Source organism: Mytilus trossulus, chromosome 12 (genome assembly GCF_036588685.1).
Source record: "Mytilus trossulus isolate FHL-02 chromosome 12, PNRI_Mtr1.1.1.hap1, whole genome shotgun sequence".
NCBI classification, from domain to species: domain Eukaryota; kingdom Metazoa; phylum Mollusca; class Bivalvia; order Mytilida; family Mytilidae; genus Mytilus; species Mytilus trossulus.
The window spans coordinates 45,204,522-45,225,331 of record NC_086384.1 but is presented as its reverse complement, the minus strand read 5'-3'; the positions used below and the strand labels follow the sequence as shown (position 1 = coordinate 45,225,331).

Below are 20,810 nucleotides of genomic sequence, written 5' to 3'. Positions count from 1 at the left end.
TACACAGATACTTAATTTTTGATTTTTGGTCTTTTCTAGACCACTTTGCATTAGATTAATTTCATGATTTTCAAATTAACTTGGTGTAGTTGATAAAGGAAAGATCGAAATTTTAATTAACTAGAGGATTTATATTCATGAAATTTGTCCACTTGTAAAGATTGAAAAACAAATCCCTCTTAAAAATTAATTGGTTTACAGTATTAAGACCCAGTTCCATTGCAAAAATTTTGCTTTTTGATACATTCAAACTGAACTTATCACATATTCTTTCAGAAAAATTCTAATATACAATATGATGCGCTATACATTTCTACCTTAAACTCTTTATTCATATCATTTCAAGGCCTACCGAAATAAAGTCTTTCATTCAGTAAAAAAAGTAAGTTCTGAGTAGAGGTTTATTTCATTAACACATTGTTGCTTCATAAAAGATGTAGTTACACTTTAGTTGTTCAGTTTAGATGTGTTGTAATGCTAGTGTTTTGTATACTTGAATAAAAATCATTAATTTTTGAAAATATTATTGTGTAGTTATCTCCCTTTGCTAAATAACAGGGGAGATAATTTTGATTTTGATCTTCTCAGCACTAAAGGACAAGGTTATATATCCTAATCTGGCTACATATTTATCGTATAAACAGTTTGAAATAAAGCAGGTAAAGGATATATGTTTTCAGTACTAAAGGCTAACCTTACTATATATTTGTCATTCAAACTTTTGGATTCAAACATGTAACGTTAAAGGGTTCCCTTTTATTAACCAGCATAAAGACATTTCGCAATTGAAGGATTAATGAGAAATTTAAAATAAAAATGGAGATTTTCAACTGAAACGAAAGTGATTAAAAAATATGCTAATTTATGAATATGATCAGATGAAAGCATGCACAGAAAAATACTGTGGTTGGGTGACGAATAATACAATTTTTAGAAAGTTGGCAGTCTATACTTGTTCATTTTTTTCTATGATAAATGTGCGTTATTTACCAATAGATACTCAACATGCCATGTTAGCGTGTGTGCATTGATTAGGAAAATTCCTTACTTTTGTTTTTCAAATGTTTGCAGTGCATTATTTCTTAATACAAACTTTAATGAAATTCTGCAGATTGCACAAATTACATGGTTTGAACTGGGTTTTTTTTCTCTCTATGTTGTTAACAGATTAAGCAGAAATTTTGCACATTTAAATTATATGAAAGTATGCTAAATAAGATTGGTATAGACTATATGTATTCTGTCAAAATTAAAGTACATGAAAGTCCTTGATTAAAATAACTTATTCTATAGTTATTTAAAAATCTTTCAATATTTGAAATGATTGTGGGAAGAACTTAAATATATTCATTCTGCAATTATCTGTCTAAGAGTTTAACCTTTGTTCTAGACAAGAAACTACTTTGTTATAAAAATGTACTGGATTTTCATGGACACAAAAAATATTTGTCTGAAACATCCTTCATGGTGTGTTTAAGGGGAAAATTTGCTTAAATATGAGACCATTTGATTTTTAAATGAAAGGCTCTCCTTAAGAATGATTTAGGTTATGTATAGAACATCACTACAAGAGAAAGGAGGTTGTTGAATTTCACAGTAAATAATTAAATGTTTCATCCAAGAAATAACAGGCACTTGACCTCGCAGTAAATAATTAAATGTTTCATCCAAAAAATAACAGATACTTGACCTTGGACCAACACTGTTTTCAACTTGATACTAAAGATAAATATTGTATGTTTTAGGCTGAGAAGCTACAACTTGAATTGAATGATGTTTCATACAAGATGAAATCAGTTGAACATCAGATGCATCAGGCCGAGGATTTAAAGCATGATCTACAAGAGAAAAAAGAACAGGTTGTACAATTACGGAATCAGATGGAAGGAGAAAAATTACAGAGGTAGGTGTAGGCGCCAATTACTGAGGATACATTTACCTTCGTGGATAACAATTTTTGTGGATTCGTAGGGATTTGATTTCGTGGTTTTACTTATCTCTGATTAAACATCCTATAGAAAATGTGTAATTCGTTGAACATTTGAATTGGTGGTTCACCTGTATTCTAGAAAACCACAAAAAAATGTTTCCTACGAAGAATAATGAATCAACAGTAGTGTTGGATAATCGGTTGAAATTACCAACCGATTATCTATTACAATCGGTTGACAGCAACCAACCGACTATCGGTTATAATCGGATCATAATACCTTGCCCTTTTTTTTTTAAAGGAAATCATGTATTTAGTCTCATTGTACATGTCTTATGTGTACATTCAATATCATTGCAGAGTTTATATATTCATATTTGATCTTTTGTTTCCTTTTCATATTCTTGTGTACTAAATTATAATCCTGGTACCTTTGATAATTATCTATTCAGCAGTTAAAACAATGAATTGTCTTGATAAGAATCAAGATTCATATTGAACATATTTTATCTCATAATTACAACTTTTATTACCAACAGTGACACTAACATTTCTAAATTTCAATGGTGTAACTCACAAAACAATTTCAATAACATAGCTGTATGAACATTTGAATGCTTCTAATTAGGAAAAGATATATAAAGTTTTTAATTTTTAGAAATTTAAAATTAACACAATAAAATCAAATAATGCATTTGCATTATAAGATATACAGTATACAAAGGGTATTAAGCCATTGTCTGTTAATTCGTGAAGAACGCTTTTTTTCACTCTTGTGATCATTAATTTCTGTCAATTGTGTCATTCGTACGTCTGAACTTATAATTGTAAGAATGCGGAATTATTACATAGTTGAACCGTATCCGATTCGTGATTCTTATATTTTTATAAATGGCAGACAAATTTCGGAAAATTTACAACAATAAACGATGTTTGGCAAGTAATTTGGAAAGGAATATGACGTTTTTGATGCAACACATGGATAAACATTTCTAAAAGGCAATTTGCAACACGTTCTAATGAAGCAACGCAATTATTTTGTCTAAAATCAGAATGATTTGTACCGCTCTCAAGTAACAAGTACCGGTAATGAAAGAAAGTATTTCATACAAAGTTATTAATGTTAAATAAACTTCCATCAATCTGCAAATGCTTTTGTCACGTTTATAAAGAAGGAAATTGGTTTATTCTTTAATTATTGGATGTTTGACATTGTTACTGTCATCGACTGGTTAATATTGTTTGACTGCGCATATAAAATGCAAACCGTAAAACAGACCGGAAGTTGACAAGCTAAAGGTCCGGAAACTTAAAACGACAATCGATTGAACAAAATCCCAATCGATTATCGACATCGCAAGGCCCAACCAACTGATTTCCGACTTATTCCGATCATCGGAACAACACTAATCAACAGTATCTCGATTGCGTTTAAAATTTTCTTTATAGAAAACATGCTGTTATACCAGTGTCTTCTTGAACTCTGCTGTGTAGTGGAATCATTATGAATGTTTTTATTTTATTGCTGGCATGATTTTTAACTGTCATCAACTAATCTTTGAGTTGATTTTGTTGTACTGTGGATTCCTTATTTTATTGGGTACCAATATTTGTGGATAAAGGAAAACATGTATGTTCGTGGATATTTAATTTTGGGATTTTGCAGAGGTCTGCACACAAGCCTATAGAAAATTAGTCATTCTTTGAACATTTAATTTTGTGGTTTACCTGTACCCGCAAAATCCATGAAAATTAGTATCCAGCGAATAATAATGAATTCACTGTATTTTGTGTTTATTATTAAAAGAGCACATGCTTTTTTATTCATGAATCATTTGTCTTTTAAATCTTGATATCTTTTTAATTATTATTTATAACTATCTTCACAGAACACTACTAGATCAAACAGTGGCAGAACTCAAACATCAAGTCTCCCTTCTTAGAACACGAGAATCTAAAGTCATGGAGCAAAATCGAGAGCTACAACATACGATGCTAGATCTTGAAGCCAAGTTGGAGGAAATGCATGACAGAAGCCAGACTGCTATTGAAATGGTGGGTAGTTAAACATTGTGTTCTGGATATGGTTGGTTGAGTTTGGAAAGGGAAGCAACTAGCCTTAATGAGTGAATAAGGGGTTGGTGTAGCCACTGACACAACACATCAAAGTTTGAATATTCATGAGCTTTTGAATAAATTATTTTGGTGATAGGTGTTTATAGTAATTTTCATATATTTGTTTTAGTAGTCAAATTAAAGAATTACATTTTCAGTTATATATTTCAAAAGCTATTCAGGTATTTATTTAAAAAAAAAGAGTCTTCTTCAAGTCACCAATCTATAGAGATACACAAATGGTTGTTGGCTTTACCACACAGATAAATCAGTTCAAAACTTTTTAATGAAATAGGCAGCTTAATTTCAATGCTATGAGGGTCATTAATTTGTGTACACTTTTATATTATTTTGAAAGAAAGAAATTTGTTCCTTTTTTCAAATTTGATTAAATGCTTTGTTAAATGTTTATTCCACTAAAATTTACATGAGACAGTAGGAAGGGAGTTTCAAAACATCCCTACAACCATTTTTGCAGAGCCTTCAACAAAAGCAAGACATAGCAATCCCTTATACTGTTGTTGTTGGCGGCATCCACAAATATTCACTCTGTGGTTTAAGTTTTTGTAACTATCCTGGATACTGAAAAAATACCAATGACCGACATTCAATAATTAAACTTCCTTTCCTACCCTCCCACATACATTTTAATGGAATAGCCCTAAATATGAATTTAACAAAACACAAAGTAAAAAATATGAACCAAATATACATGCTGCCTGTTTCTTGCCTGTAGATTAAACTAATATGGTGTTTTATTTTCATGCTGCCAGGATTCAAACCTGTATTCAACAAACTGGGATGGTCAGGTACAGCTATGGGCAAAATAGCGCTCCTTTTTCTGTAGCATGGCTTTAGTATTTTTCATTATTCTTCATCTATGCAGTTTCATCTTCATAACTTGATTGACGTCTTTGCTGGATTTCTTTCAAAGTTCTATAATTTCTTTTATTTGAGAGAAAACAGTTATATTTTGCGTTTTAATTCATTGATATATATTTTTTTTATTGAAAAATCTGGCAATTTTTTCTACTGATGTAAGTATTCTGATTAAAGAAACCACATAAAAATGTATCAGCAAAGGCAGAAATAAAGTCTAGATTCTAAATACTGATAAATTACTAATTTGTTAAAGATATATATCATATATTCATTCTTAAATATCCATTCCTCATTCGTTTTGGGCTCTTTACAAAGAATGCAGTTAATTTGTGCATGATGTTATTTGTTAATTGGTGAAATGTTGCTCGATTGTATTTATTTTTGTGCTAAAGAAAGTTTAAAGCATAACATATTTTATTGGATTTACAAAATGATTAGGGTTATAATATGATAACTAAGGGAGATTACAAGGTAAAGTTATGATAACAAAGGGAGACAATGCTACAAATATCAACAAAATGTCTTTTTGACTTATTGTTTTGTTAGGTTGCTGTCTCATTGATTTATTCTTTTCACTTTCTTTTATTTTTTTCTACATTAGGCATTATTTCATGAAACAAAACCAAATTTTGAAAATTTTATTTATATAAATTACATGTAAGAAATGATAACAGTTGATTCCTGACTTGTGATGAATGGCCTTAAAATGTCACAAAAAATGTAGTATACAGTTTATAGATATAATTGTATGTTGTAGAAGTTGTACATATATATTAAAAGCACAATATATTATGCATGAGAATAGTTAATTAGAAATATTATAACAGTTAAATAATTTCTTCTGTATTTTATTTTGCACTCTCACTTTTGTTATCTATCCACTTTTCATTATTATTAATGTCATTCAAATTTAAAATTACCTAGTACAATTTTTTTTTAATCGAACAAAAAACTCTGATATTTGAAATGATTTTCATGATTATGAATAGATTATCTTTTATTACTTCTAGAAACCTACTGTTTTATGATTAAGAATTAACATTCATAATTTAGAAGAGACTTTAAAATTCTGCATTTACATTGTATATTATATAATTGTATTGCATCATATTTGAATATAGCAACAGCACATGACAGAGGTTGGGAAGAGGTCAATGATGGACCAGATTGTAAGACTACAAAAGGAAATCAAAGATTTACAATATGAACTGTTGACTGTGAATGAAAGAAGAGAAATGCAGGAACGAAAATACGAAGAGAGAAAGATGAAGACTAAAGTCAAACTGATGAGAGCCAGGTATGATTGGACGATTATTTTAAGAATCTGATGAGACGATTTGCCTTTCTTGTATCATAGTATAGAATTCTATGTCTCACTGAATTATAGATTATCGTTGACGATCTCAACAAGATTGATTTTCTTGCTTGAGCGGTTATGGCAAAAGTGAGAACAGCAATAAGAGTTGAGATGACCAATGATAATCTGTTTATTGCTATTTTAACTATGATGACGTTGTTTATTTCATTGACAATGGCACGAGCACCCTTAGTTTCAAGCAATAATTTTCAATATCACTCTACTGTGCTGAGAAAGGATATTATCTGTGAGTAAGACCAAAGGAAAATTTCGTAAAATAGCAATAATTAAAGATTATATTGCAAATAGTGAAAACTTGGGCTTAATAATATAGGGTTATTGCATGAATGTTGGGGAATATAGTCCCGAGTAGAATTTTATATTGCACAAGCTTGCGAGTGCAATATATGTTCTACGAGGGACAATATTCCCCAATATTCATGCAATAACCCTTTAATTGTATAGCAATATAATATTTCAAAGTAAAATTTGGTTTAAGATTTTGTCGTTGATGACGTCATGAATTTGGAAGATTTATTGCTCTAGTGCAATATTAGAATTTATTGCACGCTAACTTTTGCTAACTTTTTTGGGGAAATGCAATAAAGTTTTTTTTATACCTAGCATGATGCTTCAGAATAAGATTTCTATACATTGTTGTTATGATAAATATGATATTCAGCATGGTATATATTATGTAGTGCATAGCCACTTATGGCCATTTAGAGAGTACAGTCTGCATTTAAAAATTTCTTTTTTAAATCTTTTCTGTTATTAAAGGTCATCAAACTGGAAATAGAATTTTCAATGATAAATGAAACAAAGTCTTCTTCTTCTTTCTATAACTTCCTCCTATGATTAGGATCACATCAATTGCTTGATTATTCACATGCAGTGTGCTTTATAGCACTGTCAAAAAATAGCTAAAATCACTTTGGCATTTTACAGTTTAAAATGCAACTGCACATTTTAAAGACGGATAATACATTTTTTTTAAATCGAAAAATTTAAGAAGTTTTGAAAATTCATTTCTAGATGCAATGTAGCTGACTTATTGCGAATTCATTAATATTCGTTGGATACCAATTTTTGGGGATTTCGTGGGTACAGGGGAACCAAGAGTTTAAATATTCACAGAATGCAAAATTTCTAAAGGAATGTATGCAGACTTTGCCAAAACCAGAAAATTATATATCCTCGAATATGCAAGTTTTTCTCAATCCACGAAAATTTGGTATCCCATAAATAATAATGAATCCACAGGAGTTTTCATTTTCATGTATCCATTTTCAGGAGCTTTGTCTCAGATGACATTGTTATGCAAAGGAAGTAGGTCTTTTGAAATTATTTTTTTTAGAATATTATTTTTGTTATTAGATGTGAATTCCCATCAAAGTGCACACATTGTAAACACAAGTAATACTATGTTAATCAGATATGTAAAAATGTATTGGATATTTTAACGTAATGTATAGTCACAGCTTACATGTATGAAATCACAGGAATGAATATGCATGTAGACGTAAAAAACATCTCTTTATGCTCTGACACAAAAGTGAAAGAGACTATTAGTAATAATCTTGATATTTTTCACTTTGGTTTAGTTTAAACATATTTATTTATAGTGGATTGGGAAACAAGTTTTGCAACTTATATTAATCCCTCTCCACTTTGCGGGTGCGAGTGCTGCCTTGAAGCGGCATATTAGCCTACTCTTTTTCGAAATCTACAAGGGTGTCTTTAACGTGCAAGAGATGTGGCTCTCTCTTAACACGGGTCAGCCACTTATCGTCCCCGTCCGACGGACTATCATCGTTTCCTCAAGACCATAATCGCAAATGGTGTCAAGGGAGAGCCGAAAATTGAGGTCCTGAAATTTTCATCCCAAACGGGAATCGAACCAGGAACTTTTGTGTTAGTAGTCCAAAAGTCTATAAAAGTTAGGTCTGTCCCTTGTTAAACTCAGGGGTATGTAAGTAATATATTACATGCATATCCAAGACAAACACTTCAAAAAATGAGATACATGTATGAATATAATCTGCTTTGTACTAGACGTATACATTTGGGTCGCTTTAACCTACATTGTACTAGACTAGCATATATAGGTCACTTTGACCTACATTGGACATTATATTGTATTCAGTTAAGGTTATGTTTATGTTAAGATCTTTTTGATACCCAATGTGATTTATTAGTGATATCTAATTCCTAAAATCCTTATGTACAAAACATTTCTAAGACATTCAAGTTACCAGTCATTTGACCAACATTTCATTCTTGCGTTTCTTTGGTTTAGACTTTTATATTTTTAAAGTTCCATTACATGATATAGGTAACTGTAACTCAAATTTATAGTTACTGAGTATCCATTTCATAACAGTTATGGTACTTACCCTATTTTAAAAAGTACTTAAAATTTACATCTGTTTTTTGGGGGATTCAGATTTCATCTTTCAGGGAATTTGGGATTACACCATTTCCAACCCCCTCTTTAATGATATGTGCATTTTAACTGATAGTGTTTTCATAATCTGTATTCTTTTTTTTTTCAGATCAAAATTTAAAAAGTTTCCAAAGACATGTTTGATAATCTTATAGTAAAAAATAAGAAAAAAAAGTAAAAACAAAATCAAATAAAAAATAATTAAAATAAGAATGTGCATGATGGTTATTCATTACGGGTTATAGTTAACTCTTTGATTTAGTCACTATTTATGTGGGTTTTCTGACACAATGCTCTCTGAATAATTTAACATTTATTTATGCATGATTTACAGGTCATTCTAATTATAGATTTTAGTTTCATAGAAGATGCCTATTGGGTTTGTGTAGAAATGCTTTATAGGTGTATAGTTAAAGTTTTTGGTCGAGGTAGTTTTTGATATAGTCCAATCAACTTGAAACTTAGTACACATGTTCCCTTTGATATGATTTTTATACGACTGCAAAATTTGAAAAAAATTTCGTAGTATATTGCATTCACGTTGGCGTCGTTGTCTGCATTGTCGTCGTCCGAATACTTTTAGTTTTCGCACTCTAACTTTAGTAAAAGTGAATAGAAATCTATGAAGTTTTAACACAAGGTTTATGACCACAAAAGGAAGGTTGGGATTGATTTTGGGAGTTTTGATCCCAATGTTTTAGGAATTAAGGGCCAAAAAGGCCCAAATAAGCATTTTCTTGTTTTTCGCACAGTAACTTAAGTAAAAATTTATAGAAATCTATGAAATTTTGACAAAAGGTTTATGACCACAAAAGGAAGGTTGGGATTGATTTTGGGAGTTTTGGTTCTAACAGTTTAGAAATAAGGGGCCAAAAAGGGGTCCAAATAAGCATTTTTCTTGGTATTCGCACCATAACTCTAGTATAAGTAGATAGAAACCTATGAAATTCAAACATAAGGTTTATGACCACATAAAGAAGGTTGGTATTGATTTTGGGAGTTTTGGTCCTAACAGTTTAGGAATTAGGGGCCAAAAAGGGGTCCAAATAAGCATTTTTCTTGGTTTTCGCACCATAACTTTAGTAAAAGTAAATAGAAATCTATGAAATTTAAACACAAGGTTTATGACCATAAAAGGAAGGTTGGGATTGATTTTGGGAGTTTTGGTTCTAACAGTTTAGAAATAAGGGGCCAAAAAGGGGTTTAAATAAGCATTTTTCTTGGTATTCGCACCATAACTCTAGTATAAGTAGATAGAAACCTATGAAATTCAAACATAAGGTTTATGACCACATAAAGAAGGTTGGTATTGATTTTGGGAGTTTTGGTCCTAACAGTTTAGGAATTAGGGGCCAAAAAGGGGTCCAAATAAGCATTTTTCTTGGTTTTCGCACCATAACTTTAGTAAAAGTAAATAGAAATCTATGAAATTTAAACACAAGGTTTATGACCATAAAAGGAAGGTTGGTATTGATTTTGGGAGTTTTGGTCCTAACAGTTGAGGAAAAACCCAAAGGGTCCAAATTAAACTTTTTTTTGTTTGATTTCAGCAAAAATTGAATAATTGGGGTTCTTTGATATGCCGAATCTAACTGTGTATGTAGATTCTTAATTTTTGGTCCTGTTTTTGAATTGGTCTACATTAAGGTCCTAAGGGTCCAAAATTAAACTTAAGTTTGATTTTGATAAAAAATGAATCCTTTGGGTTCTTTGATATGCTGAATCTAAAAATGAACTTAGGTTTTTGATTATTGGCCCAGTTTTCAAGTTGGTCCAAAGGGTCCATAATTAAAATTAGTTTGATTTTAACAAAAATTGAATTTTTGGGGTTCTTTGATATGCTGAATCCAAACATGTACTTAGATTTTTGATTATGGGCCCAGTTTTCAAGTTGGCCCAAATCATGATCTAAAATTATTATATTAAGTATTGTGCAATATCAAGAAATTTTCCATTGCATAGTATTAGCCAATAGCAGGAAATCTTCAATTGCACAGTATTGTGCAATAGCAGGTCTTTTCAATTGCACAGTATTGCGCAATAGCAAGAAATATCTAATTGCACAATATTGTGAAATAGCATTTTTTTTTTAATTAGAGTTATCTTTCTTTGTCCAGAATAGTAAGCAAGAAATATCTAATTGCACAATATTGTGCAATAGCAAATTTTTTAATTGGAGTTATCTTTCTTTGTCCAGAATCAATTTAAATCTTTGTTACATACAATATACAATGTATATTCACTTTTTACTACCAACTGATAAATTAAAACAATCTTTACCATTCAGTGATAACAAGCAGTTTTTTTACATCTTAATATTTTATGATGTATTTAAATGAGTAGTTATTGTTGCAAACTCCATTAGAAATTTTAATTCAGATCAGTTTTGGAAAAAGGGAAAGGGGGATGTGGAAAAAAAATTGTGTTCAATTTTTCTCATTTGAAATTTCATAAATAAAAAGAAAATTTCTTCAAACATTTTTTTGAGAGGATTAATATTCAATAGCATAGTGAATTGCTCTAAGAGAAAACAAAAATTTTAAGTTCATTAGAACACATTCATTCTGTGTCAGAAACCTATGCTGTGTCAACTATTTAATCACAATCCAATTTTAGAGCTGGATTCAGCTTGAATGTTGTGTCCATACTTGCCCCAACCGTTCAGGGTTCAACCTCTGCGGTCATATAAAGCTGCGCCCTGCGGAGCATCTGGTTCTAATTTTAATTCCAAATTAGAGATTTCTCCCCATTTTTACTGTCCAATGAACAAAGAAAATGCTGTTGAGGTTGGGGCATCTGTGTACTTGGGACACATTCTTGTTTCTTGATCACTTGTAAAAAAATAAGTTACATGTTATAGGTAAATGATCACTGCTTGATTCATTCACATTATGTAATTAATGCGAATACTGCAACTGTGTGAGTATAAGAACTCGCATTCTGGTATCTGATGCATATTTCTTTATGAAGTTTTTCCTGAGATCACAATAAACAGTCTCTCATTTAAGTCCATTCTTAAAAAATCACAATAATAAATGCATGCAATAATTTCTGAATTTACAGTATTGTGTCATTTAGATGCCATTATTTTATCAATCGGTAATGATTGTTTAAAATTTGATTGCAGGAAAAAATAAACAAACAATAGATTTTTAAAGAAAAACATAATAAAATCTTCTATTTATTTTTTCAGAGAGATATATTCTAAGGAGAGAGCACGGATGCAGGAACAGATAGGAAGATGTGAAGAGGACCTGAGATTGACGAGGAATTCTCTCAGGAAGGAGATGGATTGGAAGGAGAAAATGGATAAAAATTATCAACAACTGTTACATGATAAAAGGGAGTTAATGTCACAGTAAGTAAACAAAATCAATAAACAAACAGGGCAGATATTTATTTGTCAGAGGTTAGAAGGGGGAAAAGGGGTCCTTTCAAGATTTAAAAAAAAAATTTATGATATATTTTCTGATCTTACTTTAGGAAGATGCCCCTTAAAACAATTTATACCCTGAAAAAAATCTTCAGCCCTAAAAATCTTTTTCCAATGATAGAATACTCGATAGGTGCCATAATTTACATTACTGAAGCCCAATATATTAGTACAAACATTCCTTTATTTTTCATGGGCACCAATTTTCGTTGTTAGAGCGAAAACTATATATTCGTTGATATTAATTTCGTTGTTTTGGCAAAACTGCATACAATCCTTTAGAAAAATTTTACTGGTAATCTGTTGCACATTTAAATTTGTGGTTCTCCTGTACCCATGGAATCCAACATTAGGGGGGGGGGTGCAGATTTTTTTTTAAATGCCAATTGAATATAATTTTCTTTTTTAAGGAAGAGCAAGGGTCTCCACATGAATCTGGCACGTAGAAAAGTAAAAAAAATATTAAACCTCTAAATTATTTCTTCAATGATAGAATAAATTTCAGTAAATTCATGTGCCATAATGCAATGTTATTGCTATGTACTGTTAACCAACTTTTTTTAGCAAGCAGTATTTTTTTTCTACATCTGTCTATCAAAAGATTACAATTGCAAAAATAAATTGTCGTAAACATGTAAAAAAAACCTTCCCATATAGAAATACATAACAATAATAAGAAAATCCCAACAAAATCTACTAGAAAAGTGAAATAAATATAGATTCTACCACTGCGTCGAGTGTTATAGTACAATAATTATCCACTGGAGACAGTTAAATTTTCAAATTTTAAAAGCCAGGCTTGCCCAAGCGTTTTAAATATTTAAAATTTAACTGTCGAGAGTGGATAAATATCGTATTACACAATACTTGGTGGTGGAATCAGTTTCTCTATTAATGATTTTCTAACATAATGCAGGCAAAAAAGATGTGTTCTTTCTATGTGACGTCGTCAGGCATGGTCGCCTTTTTTCATGCCGTCACAATAGGAAATTCAGAGGAAAGCAAGAAAATTCTACGTCATAATCGGATTTTAACCAATGAAGTACTGAGATCAAACGAACCACACGTTGTTTAATTTTCTTTATACAATGGGTGCAGAATGGGATAAATTGACGAAGAATTAGAAAAAGTTGTTTATTGAATGTTGCACATAAATTGATTCTGTTAACATCACTCATCTGTGTGGCTTTTGTCTTTTTATCTTTGAAACTGTTGATGGCTGGTGTTTCTTGGTTATAATGCCTTTATTAAAAAAAAAAAAAAAGCTTGGGATTTTGAAATATTTTGGCCTTGAACATCACTGAAGAAACATTGATTATTGAAATGTGCATTGTGTACAAAAAAATTGTTACAGTTAATGTTATTTTTGTTGAATTTTGAATAAAAAATTTAGAACTTGTCAACCAAAATAACCAGCATTCACTGCCAGAGCAAAAAACAGATGTGATCACAGGCTATTTAAATTGAATCTGTACTATATTTCATAAGATATTCCACCACAATTTGTATTCATATGCATGAAAGAAATATGATATGCATGTACTTTTCAAAAAAGTACTTATGTCATTATATATATATATTTCATATTTTCACAAAAATATAGAAATTTCAATCAAATATAACTGATTTCAAGCATTTTATGCAATTTTATTATATGCTACATAGTGGCAAACTTGTATGCTTGCAGTTTGCACTAGCACAGCTTTGTTCTTGAGGCTAACTTTCATTTTGCTCTCACATGGTACTTTTTAATTTAACATAATTATGGAAAGAACAATCACAACAAAGTTTAGTAATATAGATTTTCTCATGATCTAATAAGAACATTTTAATAAAGTAAAACAGTAAAAAAATAAATTAATTTCAACATATTTTTTTCTTTGGTAAAGTGATTTTTTTTTTGTGATTGATAAATTATTCCCATTTTGGAAAGAAGATTAAATCACTTAAACATTATGTTTTAATTAAAAAGTGGGTAAGGATAAGGTTAACCCAAAAGAGAATAATGAATTCAGACTATAGAAAAATCAGTAAAAACTTAAAGAATAGAGATGAGGTGCTAAGATATAAAGATTTGAGAATATTTGGTAAACAATGACAATGTAAAAAAAATACAGGACCCAAAACATATTCTCAAGGAAGGAAAATCATAATTTGAAACCAAAAAGACGACAATCATACCTCAAACAAGTTTAGCTCAAAAAAATTAATGCTTAATCACTTTTTACCAGTAATCTAATCTTCTGTAGATTTGAGTAGTGCTTTTCTTTACTTTTCTTAGAAATTTTCCTCTCTGGATGAAGCACTTGTATTGTGTTTTGTGATTTTTCTCACCCCTGTAGTATAGCTTGGCTGCTCTGGCATATATATACTAACACGCCAAATGATGTTGTTTCAGCGAATCACATTTATTACAGGATCACAGATCACGAGGAGGAAATTCGAGAAAAACGCAGAATGGTGTCGACATTACAAGTCCGTACAAAGTTTCTAGAGGAGGAGAATTCACGACTTCAAGATCGTATAGATCAGATTTTACAACAGAAAAATGCTTTAGATAAATTACTGAAGGCATACAAAGTGGGCAAAGATAGAGAGGTAAATATTGTTCATATTAAATAAGAAGATGTGGTATGCTTGCAAATGAGACAACTCTCAACTAGAGACCAAATAGTTTAGAAATTAACAGCAGTATGTCACATTATTGTCCTCCCCTCTGCCTATATAACCCTGCGTAATACTCTTGTCACAGTTTTGAGACAAGAGGAGGCATTATCAGTAGCTTCACAAAGACTGAGGAGAAGTTATCAGCAATGTCACAATGTTTGAGGAAACATTATCAAGCTTGAGGAGAAGTTATCAGTGACGTCACAATGTTTGAGGAAACATTATCAGGCTTGCTTTTGTCAACCATAAAGCTGTCTATGGGAGGAGGAAATAGAATGATAAACAGATAATTTGGTTTTCCTCATATAGATATCATAAAATATCAGCCACTCAACCCAATGTGAATCTTTGCTCACTAGCCTTAAAGGTTCACATTGGGGCTAGCAGCTGATATTTTACTATATCTAAGTGTAGAAAACCAGATAATCTATATGAACGGTCTTCAACAATGATAAAAACCCATACTTCATACACAGTTATAATGACTCTGAATAACAGATATACAAGAAGCATATGAAGACTACATGGTGCCCTTTGGATATCTTTTGGCTTCTTAAAAAGATATGTCATTAGGTTGGTGTCTCATTGATATGTACCTAACATCTCCTTTTGATATAAGTCCTTCAAGTAAAAAGACTAAGAATCCTCTTATAATTATTTTTCAGTGGATTCCAATTTGTCTGGATTTGTGGATACAGGGAAACCACAAATTTAAATGTTCATCAAAAAACAAATGTTTCACAGAAATATATACTGCCTAAAGCAAAAGGACGAATTTAGTTACCGACAAAAAAATTGAAAATTTTATCAATATGGAAGTCCAATCAACTTAAAACTTAGTACACCTGTTCCTTATGATATTATCTTCATCTTTTTCAAGATAATAGGCATTAAGGTGGTACCTAACACTACAGGGAGATAACTCTGTAAAATCAGCTAAACGTTTTAATTACGTTGTGTTGTTAAAGGGATATTAAGCTTCTCAATGATCAAAATGAGTGTTTGTCAAACTGCTATATAACCAGTGTAATTTTTCTGATAAAACGGTTGGTTCAAAAATGTTTAAATTTTTATATTTTTGTCAAAGGGTCAAAGTAAATACTTTGTCAAAATTTTGAGAAAATTAAACGAGCCAAAGTAATTTTAGTGAAAGTGTTAGGTACCACCTTAACTTCATGATATGCCAAAATTTGTCATTTATACACGGGCAATAACTTCTATAAAAATCCTTGCTTCTATAAAGTAATTGGATACTTTTGCTGGAAAAGAAAGAAAGTAGCTCTTAACATGCTTTGTATTTTGCCCCCTTTTAGTTTTTCAAGACATAACATAAAAAAAAATCATGCCAAATTAGACATTTTACCCCAATTTCCCATGAACATAGAAAATGAAAGTGTGGGCATCTGTGTATTATTGAAACATTCTTGTTTTTACATAATTGTGTACTTAGTAGTTTCAGATCAAATATAAGTCTTTACACCTAAATAATGTCCTCAGCCTCTGAGGGTCATGCAAAAGACCTCTTCCCTCTTACACAATAATTGAAATGTGCATTGTTTAATTTTTGATTGCTTAAACTCAAGTGTCAAATACAACATGCATATTTTGGTAACAAAAGTGTAATTACTATGTGTTATTTCTGTAACTAAGTTCTGAGACTGTGGATTTATTATTATTTGTTGGATTTCTTGGTTAAAGGTGAATTCCATATTTTAATATTGAAAGAGGTACAATTTTTTTTAAAGGTTTGTATGCAGACCTCTGTAATACATGTAACCATGAAATCTACTTTTCACAAAAATACAATATTGTCTTCAACTGCCAAATTTTGTTCCCTCTAAAATAAATGAATACACAGTTTTTTGCACATGACTAATTACTCTTCTGTTGAAAGGGAGGAAAATACTTCATGTCTTTGCTTTCTTTATTGTCTTTAAGGAAGTTCGCTTCTCATTTTCAAAATAACAAGCTTTTCATACCACTAGTATATATTGATAGTGGATTGATAAAGGAACCAAAAGAGCAAAAATAATATATAGGTCAATGTGCTTGTTTTCAGGATATATAAGCCATTGAAATTTTGTCGGGAAAATGTTCTCTTGACTTTTCATAGCTTTATCATTGACAAGTGTAAGTCCTCAAAAACTATAAAAAAATAATTAAAATTTTATAAGACTTTAACAGACAGTATAAATATACATGTATAACCAGAGGATTTCGAAAATCTGACCAAAATTCCATAATATGACAAGCGAGCTTCCCTAAACTAACATTTATGTGCTTCTTTCTAACCATCTTTTTTCTCATCTGCTGTCTCTTATTTTTTTAGTTCTTTTCAGATATCCAGAGCAATTACTCCCGAGACTCATAGCCACTCTCACACCCACAGCATTGCAGGGGGTACAAGTGGGATCGGCAGTAATGCAGACACAAGCTGGGCTAATGATCCCGACCATTATGTAGAAAACTTAGTTCCGTTCCGTAATCAGTCTATAGATAACTACCTCAATCGAACCTATCCCTCAAGTCACATGATTGACTTATACCGTGGAGAGACGGGTAGCGAGGAATCGTTTGGTCAAGATTACAGCACATGACGCCAGGATAAACCTTTAGATTATTTATGAAAACTTGCTATATTAAGTTGAAATATTCGTAGATATGTTATGTGAAGTGATTGTTTAATATAAGAATGATTGGGTTATTTTATAATGATATATTGTATTAAGATTATTAAACTCAGTATTAAAATGGCAATTGGAGTTCCGTCCAAAGTTTGTTATTGTGTATGATTCAAGAACCAGTCAACATTTTACAAAAATCTTTAAGATCAAAATTACTTGTTAGTCATGAGCCTTGCAGTATAACTTACAATCGATTTTAATCTTAATATTTTTATTGTGAAAAATGTTGCTGAAAAAAGGACTGGAATTGCTACAGTATAGTTTTGTCGTTTTTATTCTCCCATGCGTTTTTTATTTCCTCAAAAATTATTCCTGGGTAGATTGTTGTCATATTTGCAACCATACCAGAATTACCAAACTTTAAATGTTTATACGGACCGGTGAAAAAAGTCTGACGATACATTAAACAAGAACCAAAAAAAACAAACCATGAAAGAGTGATTTCCCCTTAACTTTGTAACTTATTTCATTAAAAATACTGAAATTGAGTGACACTTTCAATTGAAACAATATTATATGAACATAACTGACAGGGGCAGATCCATAGGGAGATTGGAACCCCCCTTTTTTGGGACGATCAATGCATTTGAATGGGGACATATAGTTGGAAACCCATATAGTTAAAAATGGCTGGATCCGACCCTGACTGACATATCTGAAGAATAATTATGATTTAGACAAAATTATACTGTAGTTTAAATTTCCTATAATGTGAAAACAATGCACTAGTTTAATTATGCAAAGAATCAGATATCAAAAGTCTTAATTTGCCTTAAAATGTACATTATTACATGGTGCCAAAAACTCATGTGGCCAATGTTAAGTTTTCTCCAATCATTAAGAAAATTTGTAAATCCCAAAAATCCATATTTTCTGTATGAGACAATATGTACCAAATCATTTACTTTTGTATAATTCGTCCTTCTACATATTTAACATACAGGAAACCATATTTATTTGTATAGATATTTATTTCACAAGTGCCATGCTTAGTTTTATTTATTTATATATGCTAAATTAAACAAGATTAGATTAGTCAGTATTCATGAAATCATGGTATTTCCAGAAAAAAAATTATGATTTGACTTCTTAGATTAAAAATAGGATTTTTTTTTTTTCGCATCTATTAAACTATGCTAAATGAAACAGATTAGAGTAGTCAGTATTCATGAAATCATGGTGTTTTCCAGAAAAAAAATCATGATTTGACTTCTTAAATTAAAAAAGGATTTTTTTTCAGCATCTATAAAACTGCTAAATTAAACAGATTAGAGTAGTCAGTATTCATGCAATCAATGAAGAAGTTGATGTCCAGAAATTAATTTTTGATGCAACTCCTTAAATTAGAAATAGGATTTTTTTTCTCATCATTATAATTATGCTAAATTAAACAGATTTTCATGTAGGAAGTTTATGTTGTCCAGAAAAAAATCTCGATGTAACTTATTAAATTAGAATTAGGGAGATATTTTATCTTCAGTTTTAACATTGTATAGTTCTGTGGTAGTGTGTTAGTATGATTTATCTACGTAAGGTAACTTTTCACTTCATACAGCTTGTAAATTATTGCAAACCTTTCAATTATGAATACTATCCACAATTGAAAGGTTTACAACAAAAAATATATATTTGATGGTTTAAATATTTGCAAAATATCAAAATTAAGATTTAAAAAAGATATAGATTTTCGGAAGGTTTTTTTTCAACCTTAGAAAGATAGATTAAACCATTGCAAAAACTTTTAAAAGGTGACAAGAAAAAATTTGTTTTATTTGTCAACAAAGGTTACATATTTTACACTGTTATTATAATGTTAATGTGAATATAAGCCCTTTTGCAGGCTAGTATGAAGTAAAAAGTTATCTTTTATATCATTCCATGTTCGCCCTTCAGTCATGTCTTGTATTTGGTAGTTTCGTTGTTCATAGGTTAAATGCATCATCTGGGAACTTACATTTTCAAAAAAAGAAAAATCATGTCTTCAACATTTATATGATTCCTTTAAATTGATATGATTAAAATTTGAATTAAGATTTTTATTTTCTTTATTTTTTTTAAGATTATATTGTTTAAGCCATCAAACCAAATATGAAATATTGAAATCTAACACATTTGGTTAGTTTGTATATCATTTACTGTTGCTGGGGTAAAATCCATCATTTGGGGTTGTCATTTAAAGGCAAGAGTTTGCAATAACATTAAAATAGGAATAACTAAAGTGTATTTTAATTCCAGTACCTGTTAATTTTAGATTTTACATTCATAGATATGTTTTCTTGATCGGCTAATTTGTCACCAGAAAACTGTAATTTGAGACGATTGACATCAGCTAGTTTAAAAATAGAACAATGTCATTCCTATACTTTGAATGTTTAAGTTCCCAGATAAGCATTGATTGTTTTCTTCATACTTTTTTTTCATTTTGCCCAATTTATTTCAATTTTTTTTTTTTTTTTAATTTTGTCAATACATGTTGTGATTTATGAAAATAACAAAGAAAAAAATAAATTTTGTAAATGACAGTTTTTTTTAGTAAGAAAATGTGTACTCAATGGAAATATTTATTAACTTTTGTGAAGACATATTTACATGATTGTTCATAAACACAGCTACATTATTGTATTATCTGTTGGCAGTGAGAGAAAAAAGAGCTTGTACCATTTTTAGACAAGAATTTCTTGAGGGATGAAACATTGAAACATTAAAATTAAAGTCAAACCTTAAATGTAGCCTCATAAATTTTGATGTTTAACATTGAATGATTTTACCATAGGTTCAAATGAGTGGCTTTATTAAAATTTGTTAATCAAAGAACATGAACAAGATTTGACTTTAATTTTACACACAAAATATATAGTGGTAGATATCTTGTAGGCTTAGTGAGTTTTATATAATCAGTCGCCATACATCCTAGTTTTTGTTTCGGTAGTACCTCTTTATGTAGGATAGTTGTAGGTGATTTAGGTGAGCCATCTTCTACAAAGGCACTGTGAATCACTGACTGTGATTCGTAGTAACATGTAGATAACTTGTACTTTCATAGCTAAGCAGGAATTATACACAAGTCTCAAAAGGCTATCAAACATTTAGGAAGGTCTTGACTTTAGTTTTTCATACCTGCCAAGTTTCAAAATGCCCATGGTGGTTTAGCATGCAAGATGACTGCCATACTCCTAAAAATCCTTCAAGGGGGCCTTTCCAATACAGTGTAATGTTGTTTTTCGGCTTCTTCACACTTTTAGAAGCCTTAATTCATTGCAAAATTAATTGCTTTGTTAAAATTGTGGACATAATTG

At 30.5% G+C, this 20,810-nt stretch overlaps 1 protein-coding gene across 9 annotated transcripts in view; it reads left to right on the top strand.

Annotated features, from left to right (window-relative positions):
* The window catches only part of LOC134692655 (paramyosin-like), a 64,714-nt gene extending 45,570 nt beyond the window's left edge, over positions 1-19,144 (top strand). For 4 of the 9 annotated variants that reach the window (XM_063553114.1, XM_063553115.1, XM_063553121.1 and 1 more), the window contains 7 exons: positions 1,746-1,903; positions 3,820-3,985; positions 4,819-4,854; positions 6,049-6,224; positions 11,924-12,088; positions 14,581-14,761; positions 17,170-19,143. In XM_063553114.1, coding sequence (XP_063409184.1) covers positions 1,746-1,903; positions 3,820-3,985; positions 4,819-4,854; positions 6,049-6,224; positions 11,924-12,088; positions 14,581-14,761; positions 17,170-17,427 — 1,140 coding nt within the window. In that variant the 3' untranslated portion in view covers positions 17,428-19,143. Of the gene's footprint in view, positions 1-1,745; positions 1,904-3,819; positions 3,986-4,818; positions 4,855-6,048; positions 6,225-11,923; positions 12,089-14,561; positions 14,762-17,159 lie in introns of all 9 variants that reach the window. The other 5 variants (XM_063553117.1, XM_063553118.1, XM_063553119.1 and 2 more) reach the window with 5 other exon arrangements.
* The last annotated feature ends 1,666 nt before the right edge of the window (positions 19,145-20,810 follow it).